This window comes from Accipiter gentilis, chromosome 32 (genome assembly GCF_929443795.1).
Source record: "Accipiter gentilis chromosome 32, bAccGen1.1, whole genome shotgun sequence".
In the NCBI taxonomy this organism is placed as follows: Eukaryota; Metazoa; Chordata; class Aves; order Accipitriformes; family Accipitridae; genus Astur; species Astur gentilis.
The window spans coordinates 17790493-17808626 of NC_064911.1; the positions used below are offsets into that span (position 1 = coordinate 17790493).

The following is an 18134-nucleotide window of genomic DNA, read 5'->3' on the forward strand; positions in this document are numbered from 1 at the left end:
CCTGCCCTGCCCGGGGGATGCTCCCCCCCGGCCCCGAAGCCTTCTCCCGCGTGTTCGTTGCGGTAAAGGCCCCACGGCGGACCCCGGTATTTTCAAACACCGGCAGCGAGTGCGCGGCGGGCCACCCCCCCGCCATCTCCCCCGCCAAAACCCCGCGCAGCGCTGCGCCGGGCGGGCGGGTGGGGGGGGAAAACCCGGCGCGGATTCACCCGGCGGGGCCCACCCCGCCCCGCTCGGTCACCGCCCGGGGCTTAAGAACGGGGCCGTCGGGGAGGGAGGGGGAAGCGGGGCGAGCTCCGCTCCGTACTTCCCCCCCCGTCCCGTCCCGTCCCGTTCCGTCCCCGGAGCCGCGTTTTCGCGGTCGCCGTCTGTCGGCGGCCGCCCGGCCTCCGGCGAGAACCAATCAGGGGGCGGCTGGCCGCACGTGGAGCCGAGGGGACTCAAGAGCGCCGCGGCCGCCGCTCACTCCCCCCGTGACGGGCGTCCCGGCGGCACAGGGCAGCGCCGCGGGGGCGTCCACCGCCGCCACCGCCATGAGCGGCCCCTACCCGGAGGAGAGCTGCCCCGAGCGCCCCGAGTGTAAAAGTAAATCGCCAACTTTGCTGTCTTCCTACTGCATCGACAGCATCCTGGGACGCCGGAGCCCCTGCAAGGTGCGGTTGCTCGGAACCGCTCCCGGTTTGCCTCCCGTCGCCTCCCGCCCCGACGCCGACAAGACCGCGCAAGGTAAGCCCCGGCGGTCACGGACCGGTCCTTCTCCCCGCCGTCGAGGCGGGGAAGGGCCGGCTGCGACACACACACCACCCCCCCACCGTGTCCCCGTCCCCGTGTCCCCGGGCAGCCCGCGGCTCGGCCCCGGCCCCGCTGCCCGTCCGGCCTGGAGCCGCGGCCGCCGCGTTCCCGTTACCCCGGCTCGGTAGCGGCTGCCGTGTTACCAGGGAGCGCGGCCAAGAGCCGTGCCCGAAATTCAGCCCGGTTCATTCCGTGCGGGTCGGGTACCGCCGCTTTAGGTTGCTCCCGCTTTCGATATACGTGTAAATTTTTTAATTATTTTTTTCTAAGCTGAAATAAATCGCGGCGAGCCGTGTAGAGAAAGGCTCTCCCGTTCGCCTTAAACCTCTAACGGATCTCGGGCAGCGAGCTGGGTGCCGCGCCTGGCAGCGGGCAGGGCGGCAATAACGGGGCACCGGCAGCCGCCGCCCCCGGCCCCAAGTCGGGAGCAGCCCCCCCCCCCCCCGGGGCCGCGGGCATCGCCCTCCCCCGGACCGCCTCCCTCCCGTTTTCCCCCGTCGTCCGCAGCCGGCCGGGGTTCTTTCCTCCAAAACCAAAAGGAAACTTGGGAGGGGAGGGGAGAGAGACGAGAGGATGGAGTGGCAACAACAAAAACAAATAAAAAAAAATATCCAAACGAATAAAAAAAAAAAAGCGGAGCAGACCCGGGGAAGGGCAGCGGGGCCGTTTCCCGGTGGTCGTTGCCGAGGAGGTGTCGGCGAAGGCCCGGGGGCTGCCCGAGCCCCCGCCCGGCCCCTGTCCCGCCGCTGAACGGGACGCCGGACCGGGCTCGGCCACCGGGAGGAATTTTTTTCCCAGGCCGGGACCCTCGGCTCGGGCAGGGACCGGGATGAGCGTAACGGAGCCGGGTGGGGTTTTTTTGGTGCGGGGTGGAAAACGGTGCCCGAAGGGGGGGCTGCGGGGCTGGGGGGCTTGCCCTGGGCTCTTCGCGCTGATCCCACTGACCGTGTCTCTCTTTCTTTCTCTCCTCCCCCCCCCCCCCCATCCCCTCTCTTCCCTCCGCACCCGTCTCCCCCCACGCCTGCCCGCCCCGTCCGACTACCCCCCCCCCCCCCAACCACCACCCCCCTCCCTCCGTCCCGCCGCAGGGTCCCCCAAGGGCAGCCCTCCCTTCGAGCCGGCCGAACTACACCTTCCCCCCAAACTGCGCCGGCTCTACGGCCCGGGCGGGGGCCGGTTGCTGCCGCCGGGAACGGCGGGGCCTCGAGGAGACCGTCCGGAGGGGCGGCCGGAGGGGGGAACCGGCCCCGTGCCCGCCACCGCCCCGTGGGACACGCTGAAGATCAGCCAGGCCCCCCAGGTCAGCATCAGCCGCAGCAAAAGCTACCGCGAAAACGCTCCCTTCGTGGCACCGCAGCCCACCCGGGACGAGCTGGGCAGCCCCGCCGCTCACGTCGAGGAACGGCCGGGCCCCGCCGCGCCGGCCGCCGAGGAGGAGGAGGAGGAGGAAGAGGAGGACGAAGAGATGCTAGAGGAGGAGGACGAGGAGGAAGAGGAGCTGGAGGACGACGAGGAGGAGGAGGAGCTGCTGGGCGAGGACGGCGGGGGGCTGCTGAAGGAGGCCCGCCGGGGCCCCGCCGCGGCCCCCGGGGCGGAGGGAGGGGATCTGTCCCCCAAGGAGGAGCTGCTGCTGCACCCCGAGGACGGGGAGGGCAAGGACGGCGAGGAGAGCGTCTGCCTCTCGGCCGGCAGCGATTCCGAGGAGGGGCTGCTCAAGAGGAAGCAACGCCGTTACCGCACCACCTTCACCAGCTACCAGCTGGAGGAGCTGGAGAGGGCCTTCCAGAAAACCCACTACCCCGACGTCTTCACCAGGTACCGGCGCCGGGACACCGGCCGAACGCCGAGCGGGACAACCCCGGGGGGGAGACGGGACGGGACGGGGCCTCCAAAACGCATCCCCCCCCCTCAAATCACCCCGGGGGGAATCCTGCCGAGGGCTGGCAGGGGACGGCGAGCGGGTCCGGGAGGTGGGGACGGGGGGGGGGGGAGGCTATTTTTACCCTCTGCCCTCCTCCTCCTCCCTCGCCGCGGCCGCCGCCGGGATCGGTTACGTTCTCCCCGCGGGGCTGGAGCCCGGCCCGGCCCGGGGAAGCCCCGGCAGGGACAGAGATGAAAGCACCGCTGCCTAAAAATACCGGCCCGGCACGTCGGGGCCCCTCGCTGCCCGGAGCCGCCCCCCACCCCCCCCCTCCGAGGGGCCCGGCTCGGCTCCGTCTGTCTTTTCGGGAGCGTTTTCCCGTTGAAAACGGGAGATCCCGGGGTCACCGGGCTCTTTCGTGGGAAGCGCAGGCAGGGAGAGAGGCAGAACCGCCTGCCCGAAAATAACACCCCCCACACACTCCCCCCCAGCCTTTAGCCCGGAGGAGGACCGAGTCCCCAAAACGGCACTTTTCGATCGAGGAGACCCTCCTGGTTTCTCGTTAGTTTTGGCGTGGGGGGGTGTCCCCCCGCCTCGGTGCCGGCCGTCACCCGTGGGGCTCCCCTCAGGAGCATATCACCCCTTTTTTTGTGTTTGGTTTTTTTTTGTTTGGTTTTCCTTTTTTGTTGGTGTTTTTACGGCTTTGGCTTTTCCTCCGGGGCTTTTCGTGGCCGGCGGTGGGGCGGGGGGGTGTGGGGTGTGGTGTGTGAGGCGGGGGTCCCGGTTACGCTGGGAGCGCTCCTCTTTTGGGTTACAGACCCGATGAGCGTTTTTCTAACCCCTTAACGATTTCCGATTTGCCTGAATTGTGGCACGGCAAACCGCAGCGTGTGGCGGCTCGGCTGCCGGACCCCTGGGCCCCGGTTGCGGCGGGAACCGGCTGAATTTGGGGGGGGGGGGGGGGGGGGGCAAAACTCGGGGAGGGGGGACCCCCGACGGGCGCCCAGCTCGACGTCCCGGAGCCCGCCCGCTGCCCGGCCCTGCTTCCTCCGCCTCGTCGGGCACCGGGATTTCGGTGCGCAGAGCCGCGGGATGGGGAGGGTCCGGGGGGGGGGGACACACGACACGCACCGTTTCGGGGTGCCCCGGGCTGACGGCGGCGTGTGTGTCTCCCCCAGGGAGGAGCTGGCCATGAGGCTCGATCTGACCGAAGCCCGAGTGCAGGTGAGTGGCGGTGGGGCCGGGGCGTCCCCTCGACGGCACCCGGGGGGGATTGGGGATTTGGGGGGTGTCCCCGGCCCCGGTAGGGATGAAAACGCGGGGGGGGGTGGAGGGTGGGGGGGGGCCCACGGGGTTTCGGTCGTTACCGAGACCTGCTCGGCCGCAAGCCGGGTATTTGGCTGCCATCGAATCTCCAATCGGGCTTCATAAAAGCCCACTTAGCGCTTAGAACAAACAGGGCCATTTGAAGGCAAAATGTTGTTTGATTTCCTCTCCGCCTGCACAAGGAGCTGGCTAATGCTATTTGATTTCCCATTTTTGATAGCAATAAGCCTGCATTGATCTAATAGCGAGTGAGTGCAATGCTATTAAAGGTGTTTGCCGCCCCATACCAGAGTGCATTTCCCAAGCCGGGTCTCATAACCAGAGAGACGATAAACATTGGGATGCCCTGATTGCCAACAGAAAACAGATGTCTCTGGGTCTGAAGCCGAGCAAATCACTTTACAGTTAAAATCGGGCACTGATAAAGCATAATAAATTCCATATGGCTCATTTAATACACAACAGCTTCTTGCATTAGAGGGGCTAATGATGAGATTTGTCCCCTCCTTTCTGTTGACACATTTCTCCATTGTCAAACAGAGATGTGACAGCAAATCAGTATTTTCAGCTCAGGGGAACAAGTCGTGGGAAAGTTAAATAACTTTAAAAAAAAGAAAGACACCCCCTTTCTCTCTCCTCTATTCACGGGAGAAGATGTAATTAAGGGAATATGAATTATGAGAGTCCCTTCGTTTACCTTTGGGTGTACTCAGACTTATTAATTCAATAAGGGGAATTGCGAGCGAGGACAGCTTGCTAATTGAGTTTTAGCTGGGAGAGACGCTCCCCGCCTCCACCCCCCCACCCCACCCCACCACCCCCCCCCGCCATGCCACCCCATGCCGGGCTGTTGGCTTCCCCGCGAACGCGATGCCTTTTTCTGTGTGGGTACCTCGAGGGCCACGCGTGGGGATCGAGTCTTGCTCTACGGCTCCATGGAGAGACCCGCAGCGCTGCTGCCTTCCTCACTTCCCAGAAAGAAGGCATCTCACGCTGAGCTCACAAAGCCAAGCCTAAGAAGGGAAAAAAAAAAAAAATAATCAAAACCCAAAACCCCCAAACCGCAGCCCACCCCAGCCTGAAAAAATTGTGAAATGCCTGTCTCTCTCAAAGTCTCTCTCCTTAGGTGCGTGTGGTGCCTCGCACTTGGTTATTAAGCGAGTATTTTCTTTCCCTTTGAAATGCGGTATTTTATTTTTCTCCCTCTCCTTCTCTCCTGCTTTAAGCCCCCGTTAGTTCACGATTTTTCCTTCGCGGGAGGGGGAAGAGAGGCAGGGGACGGCAGTGCCGTGGCCTCCTAACTAACTTTCCTAAAACAGATCCTAAAACGGATGCCTGGAAACGTGTGTTTGCTGCTTTGGTTGCCTCGCAAATTATTTCTTCGTTTCAGACGTTAGTTAAGTCACGATTTTTTCTTTTTTCTTTTTTTTTTTTCCTCCCCCCGTCGCTCTAAATCTGAAAGGGGAGGAAAAAAAGAAAAAAAATCCATCATCCGCGAACGATATTATTTGTAAAATAAAATTGAAAAAAAAAAAGGAAACAAACAAAAAAAAAACCTAAAAAAAACAACAAGAAGGAGCCGTGCAGCTCGCGCTGCGGGCACGGAACAAAAACCCGCGGAAGCCCCACGGGGGAACCGCTGTCCCCGCGGAGCAGACGGGGCGGGGGGGGGGTCGGTGTGTGTGTCTGTGTGTGTGTTAAACTGCTGTGACCCCTCCCGGGAGCCAGGGACCCGGAGGGGGGGGTAGAGGGGGGCGACACGGACCCCACGCAAAGCCCCGTGCGGACCCGCGGGGCGGTTGGACCCCGCTGCTGCCACGCGTGGCCCCTTTCTTTCGCCCTGCCTTCCCCTCCCTTCTTCCCCTTCGCCCCCCCCCCCCCCCCCCCGGCCCGGGCTGTGGGGTCAGCCTCATTAAATCCTTTTTTTGTTTTTTTTTTTGTTTTTTTTCTTCTTTTTTCTTTTGCCTTCCAGGTATGGTTCCAGAACCGTAGGGCTAAGTGGCGGAAGAGGGAAAAGGCTGGGGCTCAGACACACCCCCCAGGTTTGCCTTTCCCTGGTCCCCTGTCAGCAACTCACCCCCTCAGTCCATACCTTGATGCTAGTCCTTTCCCTCCTCACCACCCAGCTCTAGACTCCGCCTGGACCACCGCCGCTGCCGCCGCCGCCGCCGCGGCCGCCGCCTTCCCCAGCCTCCCGCCGCCCCCCCCCGGCTCCGCGGCTCTGCCCCCCGGCGGGACCCCCCTCGGCCTCGGCACCTTCCTGGGGGCGGCCGTGTTCCGCCATCCCGCCTTCATCAGCCCCGCTTTCGGCAGGTAACGCGGCCGCCTCAGGGACGGGACGCTGAGGGGAGTGGGGGAGGGTGTGTGTGTGTGTGTGTGAGGGGAACTGGCCGCCGCCCCACGCGAGACCCGCCTCGCCCCGCCGCTCGAAGTTTGGCGCCTTGAAAAAGGGCCGCCGGCGATTGGGCCGCCGGGCGGGTCACGTGCCTGCGCCCGGGGCTTCTCATTGGTCGAGGGCGGATCTCCTCACGTCTCTCTGGACCCCCTCCCCCCCGCCTCCTCCTCCGCCACCGGCTCCTCTGAGGGGACGGACGGACGGACGGACGGTCCGCAGGCCGTGGGGCACCGGCCGGTCTCTGTGAGGAGACCCGGGTCTCCCCGCGGGGACCGCGCAAGACGGAGGAGGGTGGTAGAAATCGGTGCTCTCCCCCCCCACCCCCACGCAGAAACAAAACGGGGGTGGGTCGCCCTCCACGCACACAACCTCCCCCCACCCCTTAACCGGCTTTGCTCGGCGGGGCGGTCGGTCGCCGGTTTTGGGGAGGAGCTGAAAAGCCGTGACAGCCCCGTGGGGGTCCGCCACGGGCAGGTGTCCACGGTCAGAGCGGGGGGAAACCCCCGAGCTTAGCGAGGCCGCCCCGTCGGGGCGAGGGGAGAGGCCCCCGTTAACGGACGGAGCGAGCGCAGCCGTCGGGGCTGGGGGGCGTCCGTTATTTATTTATTTTTTTAGCGCTAGCTGTGGAGAAAGCGCCCCCCCCCTCGCCGCCCCGACGGCGGCAAGTCGGGGAGAACCAGCCTCGGAGGGTTGGTTTGGGGTTTTTTTTTTCATTTTTTCCCCCTAAAAAAAAAAATCTTTTCCCCTCAGGCGTCGGGTTGGTTTTTAATTTTCCAGCGTGTTTTTATGTGTGTGTGTGTGTATGTGTCGTCCCCCCCCGCGGCTGTCGGGGCAGGAGGCGACGGTCACCTCCGCTCCCCCGCGCTCAGCGCTTGACGGCGTTTTGTTTTTTTCCCTTTTTTTTCTTTTTTTCCTTCCCCCCCCCCCCCCTTTCCTTTCCCCCATCCCTCCCCAAGGCTCTTTTCCACCATGGCCCCCCTGGGCAGCGCATCCAGCGCCGCTGCCCTGCTGCGACAACCGGCCCCGGCCGCCGAGGGGGCGGTGGGTTCGGCGGGGCTGGGGGACCCGGCCAGCGCTGCCGCCGACCGGCGGGCCTCCAGCATCGCCGCCCTGAGGCTGAAGGCCAAGGAACACGCCGCCCAGCTCACCCAGCTCAACATCCTCCCCGGGAACAGCACGGGGAAAGAGGTGTGCTAAAAGAGGCGGGTGTCGGCCTCGGGGGGGGGGGGGGGGGCGGGAGGGAGGGGGGGTGTTGGGTTGGGCTGTCTTTCTTTTTTTTCCTTTCTTTTTTGGGGGGTTTGGGGTTTTTTTGTTGTTTTTTTTTTGTAGGGGAGGGGGGAGGAAAGAGGAGAGTAGCGACACGAATAAATAAAGGTCACCTCAGACGGCACGAATCAAGACCAAACGGGGCGGGGGGGGAAGAGCGGGGAGTAATAATAACAATAATAACAATAATAATTAAAAAAAAAAAAAAAAAAAAAAAGGAGGACCAGCAGCCGAGACTGGGTAGGTTCCAGAGTTAGGGACGTGGAGGCAGCGAGCGCTTTTCGCATCACGAGTGAAGCGACACTCGCGAGCTCCTCCATAAGTAACTCCTTGGCCGGTACGTTTCTTTAAATGTACGACGTGTTCATTTCCTCGCTGAGCGTTAAGGGGTTGGGGGGGGAGAAAAAAAAAGAAAAACAAAAAAAAAAAGCCCTAATAAAAGTTATTATATATTAGCGTTACGTACACTAAATATTTTTCCTTCTGTTTATCTGGCAAGAAAATTTAAAAAAAAAAAAAAGGAAACAAATAGAATTGTAATTAAGAAAGAAAAAAAAAAAAAGAAAGAAAAGCAAAGGGAGGGGGGCACAGCTACCCACATCTTCTTAAAATAACATCCTAGGATGTTAAGTTGGTCTGTCAGGAGCACTGGAGAACTATTTCACACGTCGATGCAGCGAGCTGCATACGCTAACCAAGGATGCCGCCAGTGCAGACCGAAAGTAAATTTGATGCTGTAAGATAACCAGTGCACTTAAGGGAAAGGGTATATCTTTTTCTTGTTATATTCTTTATCACTACACCAACCAAGGTTTTTATATCAAACCAAAGGGAAATACACTGCTAGAATATGGACTGTTTAAGTCACTAAACTGTGATTATTGATTCTGTACATACCATTGTTATAAAAAAGAACAGAGCTTTGTATATTTGAAATGTTATAAAACAATTGCACTCAGTGTAGTGTTGTAAAAGTTTGTCATTCTGTAGATTCTTACTGTGTTGTAGATATAATAGGGTTCCTAGACAAATATTTATGTACAAACCCTTTATTTAACTTATTAACTGTAGAGGTTTCTGAAACCCTCAAGAGGCGATGGTACAGTACTTTTTCGTGTAATGTCGTTATTGTTAACACTTTTCCTTGCTATCCGGTGGAGAAGTGCCACGTTCAGAAAATAAACAAAAATATATGTTTAACAAAAAAAAAAGAAAAAAAAAGAACAAAAGACGAGAAAAAAAAAACCACAAAAAACAAAGCGGGAAGGCGGGGGGGAAGCTGCGGGACCGGGGCCGCCCGGGGTTGCCGAACCCCGCCGGGGGCTGCGCACCGCCTCCCCCCGCCGTCGGGGAACCCCCCGGTTTTGCTTTTTTGGGGGGAGGAGAGGGAACGGACACGGGTGGCTTGGCCGGGGGCGATTGCTAGAGCTTGGCGGAGGGGTGGGGGGGCAGGTTTGCAAGGGGATTTGCAGATTTGGGGAGGGGGGGCCACTGCCGGGGAAGGTGCCGGGGTCGCCTCTCGGTGCCAACGACCCCCCCACCCCACCCCCCGCGGGAAGCCGCCCCACGCACCCCCGGGGCCGGGCCGTGGGAGAAAACCAAGGATTTGGGGGAGCGTTTCCCTTGCTCCCCCCCCCGCATCCCTTTTGGGGGGCAGAAAAGTTTCTCGGCGCCTGTTCCTTGCCTCTGTCCCCCCGTTCTCCTCGAGATGAACTTTCTCCCCCCCCCGCTTTCCTTTATTTCCCCCCGTTTTTTGTTTTTCCTTTTTTTTTTTTTTCCCGGACGCAGCTCTCTCGCCTGCCTTTTCCACGGAGCAGAAACGCGTGAAACGCCCCGTAGGGACGGCAGGAGCTGCCGGCAACCCCCGGGGGGGGGTCAGCGGCAAACCCCGCTCCCTTTCCCCGGCCCCCACGGAGCCCGGTATTCCCCCCCCCCCCCCCCCGACCAAACCCCGGCCCCCCCCCCCGAGGGCAGCGGGCCGGGGGCCGGACCGCCCCGTCGGAACGGCGGGGTCCTTGGCGGATTTTTCGGGGGCGACTCGGTGAAATCGCGGCATCGCTTTCACAACGGCAGTACCGGGGAAGAGCCCGGTGTGTCGTCCCCCCCCCGTAACCCACGGCCACCCGAGCCCACCGAGGGCCCCGTCCCGTCCCGTCCTCGGGGGCCGCCGCCCGTGGGAGCCCCCCCGCTTCCACCCACGGCGTTACACAGCCCACCTTCCCCCCCCCCCCCCGCCCCCAAGCGTATTTTTGAGTTCTAAAACCCACCATAGGCGGGGGGGGAAAAAAAATATGGGAAAAAATAAGGCTTGTTCCCTGGACATTATTAACGGTGCAGCCTGAAATATACATTTTTTTGCCTTAAAGAAAAGGGAATCATTATCAAGCCATTACGCATTAAGAAATGTCATTCAGTCATTTTTATTCATTCCGCTGAAATCTTCGTAAAAGCCCGAATCATACTTCTGCAAGCAGCAATTTTGTTAATCCAGGGGGTTATTACTCTGGTCCCTTATTAGGATCTATACTGCTGCCAAGCAATCCTATAACCTTCTCAAAAGAAGTTTACCTCCGTGTTATAAAACCAGTAGTGGTATTTATACTGTGCAATAATTAGTGTATTACTTGAATCCACTAACAGGTTCATTTTATCTCCGCACAAAACCCCTAGTCTGCTTATAGAAAGCTTGTGCCTCCTTTGGCGCTGTTAAAGTGGTGAAAGAGTGAATGAAGGCTGGTAGCACTTTCTCCTTTCGCCGTGCCTTAATTCCCATCTCTTTTTGCTCTCATCCAATTAGTGCAGTGTATTAAGCGGTTTATCATCTCATAGTCAGCTATTGAGAGAAACAAGGCGAACACTTTGCAATAGAGCCTGCTCTCCTTTGACACCCTCAGGTACTTACATATTCCACTGTGCTATGAATAATAGAGGAAGAATAGAGCGCTAATTCCCTCATCAAAGAATGCCTTGTCTGCTGCTTTGCTCAACAACACCATTCTGATCAAAAGAAAAGCAATAAAGCTTAGCATAACAAAACGAAACCTACTTATTAGCTTAGTGGTTAAATTAATGCAGAGCCGCTGCTATTCAAAACCAAGGTTTGAAAACAGCCTCCAACAACCTGATAATGCTGCCTTCGGGATGAAGGAATTTTAATCTGAAATTTGAAGCTGGCACAGATGAGTTAATCTATTAAACTGCTATAAGGAGGGTGCGGGAGAACTATTCAATTAAGGCGCATTTAAGGTGCTCTGCACAAGACGGGGAAGGATGCGGGAGGGAAGATGGGCTCCGGTTCGGCGGTAGAAAAGTGCCTTTGGACGGGGAAAAAGGGGAGGGGGGGAGAGGGGGGGTTTGGCACAGCAACAAACCTGTTTGCGGCTGGGAATTGGTTTTCGTATCACATATGTCATCGGCGAAACCTGGCTACCGGCTCCATATAGCAACACTCCTCTTCCTCAGCTGCGAATAAATACAAATAAACACAAACCTTCATTTTAACCGCGTTGCGGGGGGGGGGGGGTAGGAACGAGGGACAAGAGGAGGGAAAGACCTTCGGGCCAGGTCAGCCTCCAAACGCAAACCCCCCAGCTTTAATCTTTCCCAAATTCTTTACAGCGCTGCGTTTACCAGCTCCCTTTAATATTAAATTCTATAAAGATGATTTTGCGTTTCCCAGCCTTTCCCCAGGGCTGAGATGAGGCACAGTGCCCAGAGCTTGTTAGGGGCCGGGCCGGGGGGGGGAGAAAGCCAGTTTACTCCTTGCCAAGACTTCAGCTCTGAGCTGACCAACTCTGCTGAGAGGAATCAAAAATTGCCTTAATTCGGGGTAAAAGCCCTCGTCTCCGATCCTCCCCCCCGCCCCTCCGGCTGGCTGGGGTTGCGGGGGGGGTGTGTCTGGGATTTCGCCCCCCGCCGCTGCTCCCGCAGCAGAGCGGGCTGTGCTGGAGGGAACAGCCCCTCGCAGGGCTACTATATGCTGCTGCGCCCTACACAATCATTCCACAACACTCTCATTTAATCTAAACATCCCTAAACTTGCAAATTAACAGGCTCTTCAGCTGTAATTATACAGATACATACAAGTGCCACAGGGTCAGGTTATGCCATATCTATCCATTTTATTTGTATACCTAACGTTTGGAGGAGAAGGACACACTTTTCGCTTTCCTAAGGCATTCTACCCGGTTAATATCAGTAATATCTTCATAATCCTAATTGGGTTGGACACAAAAAACCTAAAAAAACCTGCCAGAAATTACAGGAAGCCAGGATCTTTCAAAGAGCTGCAACATCAACGTGCCATCTAGGCAGCAACACCTTCTCTCCCAGACAAGCCTCCGAGTGAAGTCTCTTTTACGATAACCCAGCTGAACATGTCGGGAAGGAACGACGGCTCGCCGGGGGTGGGACACGACCAACGCAAACCCGGGGATCCAGCAGGTTCCACTTCTCACGTCCTGCGGCTCAATGGGAGTAAAACCGAAAGGGTTTAGCCCCCAGAGTTGCTCAGAAGATGACCGTGCGTTCGGGCATACGCGAATAGACGCTACCCGTACGGACGCACGGCGTCTTCCGATGCCACTTGAGGGACAAACGAATGTCATAAAATACGCACCACACCAACAGAGACGCGTATCCCTTCCGTGCCCAACACGTTCGCGTTGATGCTCCTACTTTTTCTTCAAGCTCCCTTCGTTACTGGCCAGCCGGCCTGAAAAGGGACACCCAGGCACTCCTGTAAAATCAGAAGTTTGGAGCGATGTGACCTCGCAGGGAGTACTGTCAACAGTCAGATGATCAAATCGCATTCTCTTTTACTAGAAAACTTTTATTTTTTTTTCCTTCAAGTGTTAAGAAAACTTTACATTTTATACTGATAAAGATTTAAAAGAAAATTTTTATAACCTTACATTAATATATCACATTGCAAACTTAACAGCGAACATGAGTACAACAATATTTTGTGTACAAAAGCAGGCACCCAAATTTATGCTCTTTCCTTGTCACATCTGCTTGTCATTTTATTAAAAGGAAATGAAAAAATACAATTTGTTTATAAAACTTTTAAAACCTCCAGTACAGTAATGATTACAGAAGAGCAACAGCGATTCTCCACTTTCCCTTCCCCCGTTACTGGTTATGATGCCACCCCAACCACCTTTTTCCCTACCGATCACTTACTTTCAAATACTTTGCATGGAAAGAAAGAAACGAAACACGTTTATGTCCTGTGTGTGTACGAAACGGGTTCTGTACATGTGCATGTCTTCACGTCCACGCAGAAATTTCCAACATGGCAAAATGCTATGCTTAACGCCTCTTAATCAAAAGATGGTCCCTATTTTTAGCACCTCCAGGTTTCAGTCCTTCTTTACCCTTAATAAATTTGCAAGCAAAGCGTCCCCACCTCTTGTTCAGAAGGTACTAGGACATTTAAAGGCATTTAGGTTTAGTATTGTTTTTAATTGGTATGTTTATGATCAGGAAGAAGATAAACTGTGAAAAGGCAAAACATTAGTGCTCCTACTGAGACCTCTACTAACCTCTCTTCCTGAGAGCACCTCTACTAAATACCCTGGAGCAAAGTCTAGGATCACTTACATTCCGGCAACTCTCACTGGGAATTATCCAATTAAAGCAGCAATTCCCCCACCCCCTTTTCTCTCATAGGTCTAAATACACAACAAAACATATTGCAAAAATCAACTACTCCGTATTTTAATAACCCTGGCTTCCCAACGAAGAAAAGATCGGAAGATAAAACCACCCCGAATGTTTCATGTCCACATGAATCATACATCCCGTTTTCATCTTCCGTTTTCTCTCCTCCGAAGAGACAAGACTATTAAAGCATCATTGTGCATACTGAAATAAGAGTATTGCTTAAGAGATCATTACTGTTAAACAAGGAACTAGCCTCTCGTCTCCCCCCATTTTTAATCAATCAATCACTGCCTTTCATTACTGGACTCTCCCACAGATCTTCCTATACAGGTGGCAAAGAGCTTGGCGAGGTTCACTTCTGAGTAGCCACTCATGGACAGACATTTGTCTACGGTGCTCTTCAGTCTTTTGTAGGCTTCCAAGATTTCCTTCCTGAGTGGCTTCTTCCTCAAATACTCTAAAAGAACAAAAGAAAGAAAAAGAAAAAACAAACAAACAGAGAAGGATTAATTGACCACAAAAAGACAGTACTTTCGCATTCACTCCTACTGCGAATCGTGGTATTTTAAAACGAGGTGAATGTCGTAGCTAGCAAAGACGACATTTGCGGCAAGCTCTCCCAACTTCGGCTGCCTTCCCCCCCCTCGCCCACCGCTCAGAGGGGCCGTGGTGAACCTGCACAGGGTGGCGATCCTGAAGCTCCCTCAGCCCCACTGGCGCCCGGTGCGGCAGCTCCCGCCAGGAGCTGGCAAGAAGCACGGCTTGCCCACTTATATCGTCTAACTGGAGCGAAACGGGGGGTGCCTAAGTCACCGCAGAGAAAATAGGCGATGGCAGGGCTGGCTGTGAGAGGATCTCATTTAAAAGGGGCAGGTGCCTTAACTTAGCCAGAACTACGTGGAGGCCCCGGGGGTTTGAAGCAGGGAGAGGTTCTGCCCAAGTCTGGCTTCAGAAGGGAAGGAAACCCCGCGTCGCTCCTCTCCTCTCCTCCCTGCTGCTGCCAGGACCGGCACCGGCACAGCCCGGGACGGGTTTATCACCCATCTTGTGCGTCCTCACGTGCACCTTGTCTGCAGGATGGGAATCGCGATGCTCAGCACCACGGAGGCGTTGGAAGGGAAAGGGCAGTGGCACAAACAGGAAATTCCATGCTATCCCACCCTAAAAAGGAGACACGATGCCCGGTATCTCAACCAGGAGACTGCAGGTTCACCTGACACACAAATGAAGAGAGCCATTCCCAAATGCTCAATCAATACCTGCGAAGAAATGTCTGCAGTGCAAGACATTCATTTACCCGACTTGTACATTTGGGTGTGTGCAAACTGACGTGCACGCGCATGAATCGGTACGTATTTCAGCAGCAAAGCCCAAACCGTTCTATTTTAAATGTGGGGTTTTGTTAAATTTTATGCCATCCCCCAAAAACCCAAGGATTTTGTTTAGGTGGTTGTCCCGCTTTTGCTTTACAAAGGCTGTGGCCAAAGAGCAGAACTTTCTACTGATCCACATCGACGCCAGCCTGATGCAGATCAGGTGCAGTTGTGCTCCAACTCCGTGTTCTAGAGACACCGGCTCCTACCCAAAAGCCTACGTCTGCAGTTACACCTTGGAACGGGCAGGGCCGGACAGTCTACATTACTGAGCACGCGAGAAGGACGGATTACAAAACGAGGCGCCCTCCGGGACAGCTTCACCCCCGTTAGGCTGGAGGAACCCCAGGTCGAGCAGAACTACAAGAGCATGGCACTGGTACTTCAAGGTCGAGCTTTCAAGCCCTTTAGGCGCAGCATAAGCACGTGTCTTGCGAGCAACCGACACGACCCTTCCACTGCTCCTCAGCTTTGCCTGAAAGCTGTTGTCTCACTACTTCTTTGCAACGCAGGTGCTGCCCTCCTCACGCTCTGGACACGTAACAAAGGAGCCTCCATCCCCTCTCGAGTGGCTTTTGCTGCACGGCCCAAGTTAAGATGAAAAACCAGTTGTCTCTAAACCAGCTGAGTTTAAGAGAAGGGTTTGGAGGAGAGGGACAGGCTGGTTTTCTGACTCCACCCTTGCGAGGTAAGAAATGGCTCACACTCGTGACGACTCGCTTCTGCGACGTGACTGGGATGAAGATGTCCCACCGGATGCACCTTCGTCTCGAGGTCTGCCTCGAGGAGATGGCAGGGAAGGGAGGCATGGTAACAGAAATAGCTAGTGCAGGTTTGGGGTTTGTGAAGTCCTCCTCCCTGAGGATTTGTGGATCTTTTTGCAGGGCCTCAAACGAGCTCAGCAGAAACTACTGGTTACGATACAAACAGTAATGTTCTACTGAGCAATTGCCACCTGCTTAGGTTTTCCATATTATTCACAAAGTTCCACTGAACTCAATTGCTCTGCATGACGCTATCAAGTCTTTAAAAATTAAATTAAAATTTAAATTAACGACGCCAGTTTGAGTAACTGAATACGTTGATTAAAAGCACTTTGGTAAGCACCTTTCATGCATCCTTGTGAAGAAGGTATGTATTGTGCTGTCATGTTCAGTTTTGGGTATTTCTATTGCCAGCTGCGGGCGGTAAGCAAACAGAGGAAGATGCCTAGGTGAAGATACCCCATCCTCACCGTTACCCAGACAGTAACGACATTAGGTCTATTAGCAGAATTCAAATTTCCTTAAGCTACACCGCCGATACAATAAAAACTTTGATTACAAGACCCCGTTCATTGACAGACTGAAGCCACTACGGCACAAACACACTTAATGATCCTGAAGTTATTTAAAAGTAGAGTTTAATTAAACAAACCTTGAGAATTGTAGTAAGCCCATCCATAAAAACACCAAACCCACTCCGCCACAGCTTCAGCACTAACTGGTTTATGCATTTGCAAGATAAATGCTACAGTGAGCGGGTTCGCTTGCCACCACTCACGTGGTAGCAAAGCCATGCTCTTCACGCCAAAGGGCTGTGGAAAATCCCCTCCTTGCAGCTCAAACCTCGGCTAAAATAGTTTAAAGCTTCCTGCAGCTCAGGAGGGACCAAGGCGAAACGTGTCGGCGCGCAGAAACAGCTGGCACATGTGAACAGAGCAGGAAGGCACGTTCATCACGAGAACGACGCGGCAAACAATAAACCAGGGCCGAAAGGAGGGAACAAAAATACAGGCCTGCGTACGGCTCCAATTCAGGCTCCAGCCGTCCCACTAACAGAGCGCCTAGCCCCCCCCTCCAACATTAAATCTAAACTTCAATTATATGCGATAACCTTTCTGACAGTTACGCTTCAAACATTTCGTAGATGCAATTACGCTCGTAGAGGCAGGCAGGAAAGGGTGGACTGAAAAAAATGGAGAAATATGAGGGGCCTCGTTGAAGTAATGAGGCCAATTTTAAGTTTCAATTATAAGAGAATGGGAGCGGGGAGCTCGGGGAGCTCCGGGAGGAGAGGCAGGCAGCGGCTGGGGCTGCAGCACAGCCACACCATGCATTTGAATGACACAAGTGCATCTGATGACTGGGGAGAAGAGATTTAAAGAACTGTAGTAATACAGAGCAGGGGAAGATGAGAGAGGACACAGCTCCTGATGTGTTTACCTCCTCTGCTGATGGGATATTGACTTTTCCCACCAGGTTGGTTAGAAAGGGGACTATTTACGCTGCCACACAGCAGAGTAAGAATGACAACCAGCATCACTCTGTGCTCCTCTGAGTAAAAGACAACTGTGACCGTCATATATCACACAGCCAGTCAATACCTTCCAGTTACCATACCATCCAACTTAGAGATGCATATAAAAGCTCTTACTTTCTTCCTAAATGAGAATTTAATCAATAATGCACCCAAGGCCTTCTGAAAACTAAGCTATACAAACTGACTGAAATTGCCTTCCAGTAGTCAGTCACGTTCCACAAGAGTTCTGTACCTATTATCACCCCGTCATTGTTTTAATAATATCCAAGTTCAGCGGCAAACAATCTTTGAAGATGACCACTGCTGCAGAATGCATATGCGCCTATACGCAGAGATGTATTTATACACATGCAGAGCATACAAAAGATACTACCAAAACAAATATACAAATAGAAAATACAATTATTTCAATAGAAACTAAAAAAAAAACAAACCCCCCAAAAACACAAATGCGCTTCCATCTGTATATAAGTAAAATTCGGGTACTGTATTCTCTAAAGGTAATAAATCACTGACTCTGGTTAACATTTTAGATCATATCACCAACCCCGCAGTTACCCCCCGCTGCCCCCCAACATAACTGCCCCCCTTGTTCCCTTCACAAGACACAGTCCGAACTTCTGGAAGTCCCTGTCAAATTCAGCACCCCATCCAAGTCCTCGTTTAGCTCCCTGGGTATAGTTTTATATTGTTGGGGGGGAGGGGGTGTGTGAATTAAAAGCTACCTGAAATCTGTTTACCCCATACTGTTGTACTGATGCTGGAAGCAAGGATGGAAATATTTGGAGGTTATCTATACCTGGCCGCATGTTTTCCATTTATTGCAATTTCTCTCCGTTCCTATTAAAATAACACCAAATAACCCGATAGTCGGGATCAAGAACTTTTGTTCTTGGACTCTCCAAGACGAGGCTCGGTGAAAGTCGTCTGCTTTTTCTCCTACCGATTGGACAACCGAACTGTGTCATATTATGAAACTCTCTCCCCCTGATTATTCTCTTCATAGCCTGCTCTTCAGAGTAGAGAAGTAAAAATATATTCACATTCCTCTGTATTTGTGTGTATCTGCACCGGGTACGTGAAGGTGCCTGTGAGCATCGTGCCAAAACGTTGGTTTATTTGGGAATGCACAAAACAGGCTGCGGAGTGTCAT

General features: G+C 54.6%; 2 protein-coding genes across 3 annotated transcripts in view; one reads left to right on the forward strand and one right to left on the reverse strand.

Annotated features, from left to right (window-relative positions):
- Positions 1 to 533: 533 nt before the first annotated feature.
- ARX (aristaless related homeobox) lies at positions 534 to 7571 on the forward strand. Its single transcript, XM_049834980.1, has 5 exons — positions 534 to 726; positions 1881 to 2607; positions 3832 to 3877; positions 5952 to 6292; positions 7331 to 7571. The coding sequence occupies exons 1-5, from the start codon at positions 534 to 536 to the stop codon at positions 7569 to 7571; spliced, it is 1548 nt and encodes a 515-aa protein (XP_049690937.1).
- A 5067-nt stretch (positions 7572 to 12638) lies between these two features.
- POLA1 (DNA polymerase alpha 1, catalytic subunit) overlaps positions 12639 to 18134 on the reverse strand; it is a 200871-nt gene continuing 195375 nt past the window's right edge. For both annotated transcript variants that reach the window (XM_049835189.1, XM_049835190.1), the window contains one exon: positions 12639 to 13764. In XM_049835189.1, the coding sequence (XP_049691146.1) occupies positions 13592 to 13764 (173 nt within the window). In that variant the 3' untranslated portion in view covers positions 12639 to 13591. The remainder of the gene's footprint in view (positions 13765 to 18134) is intronic.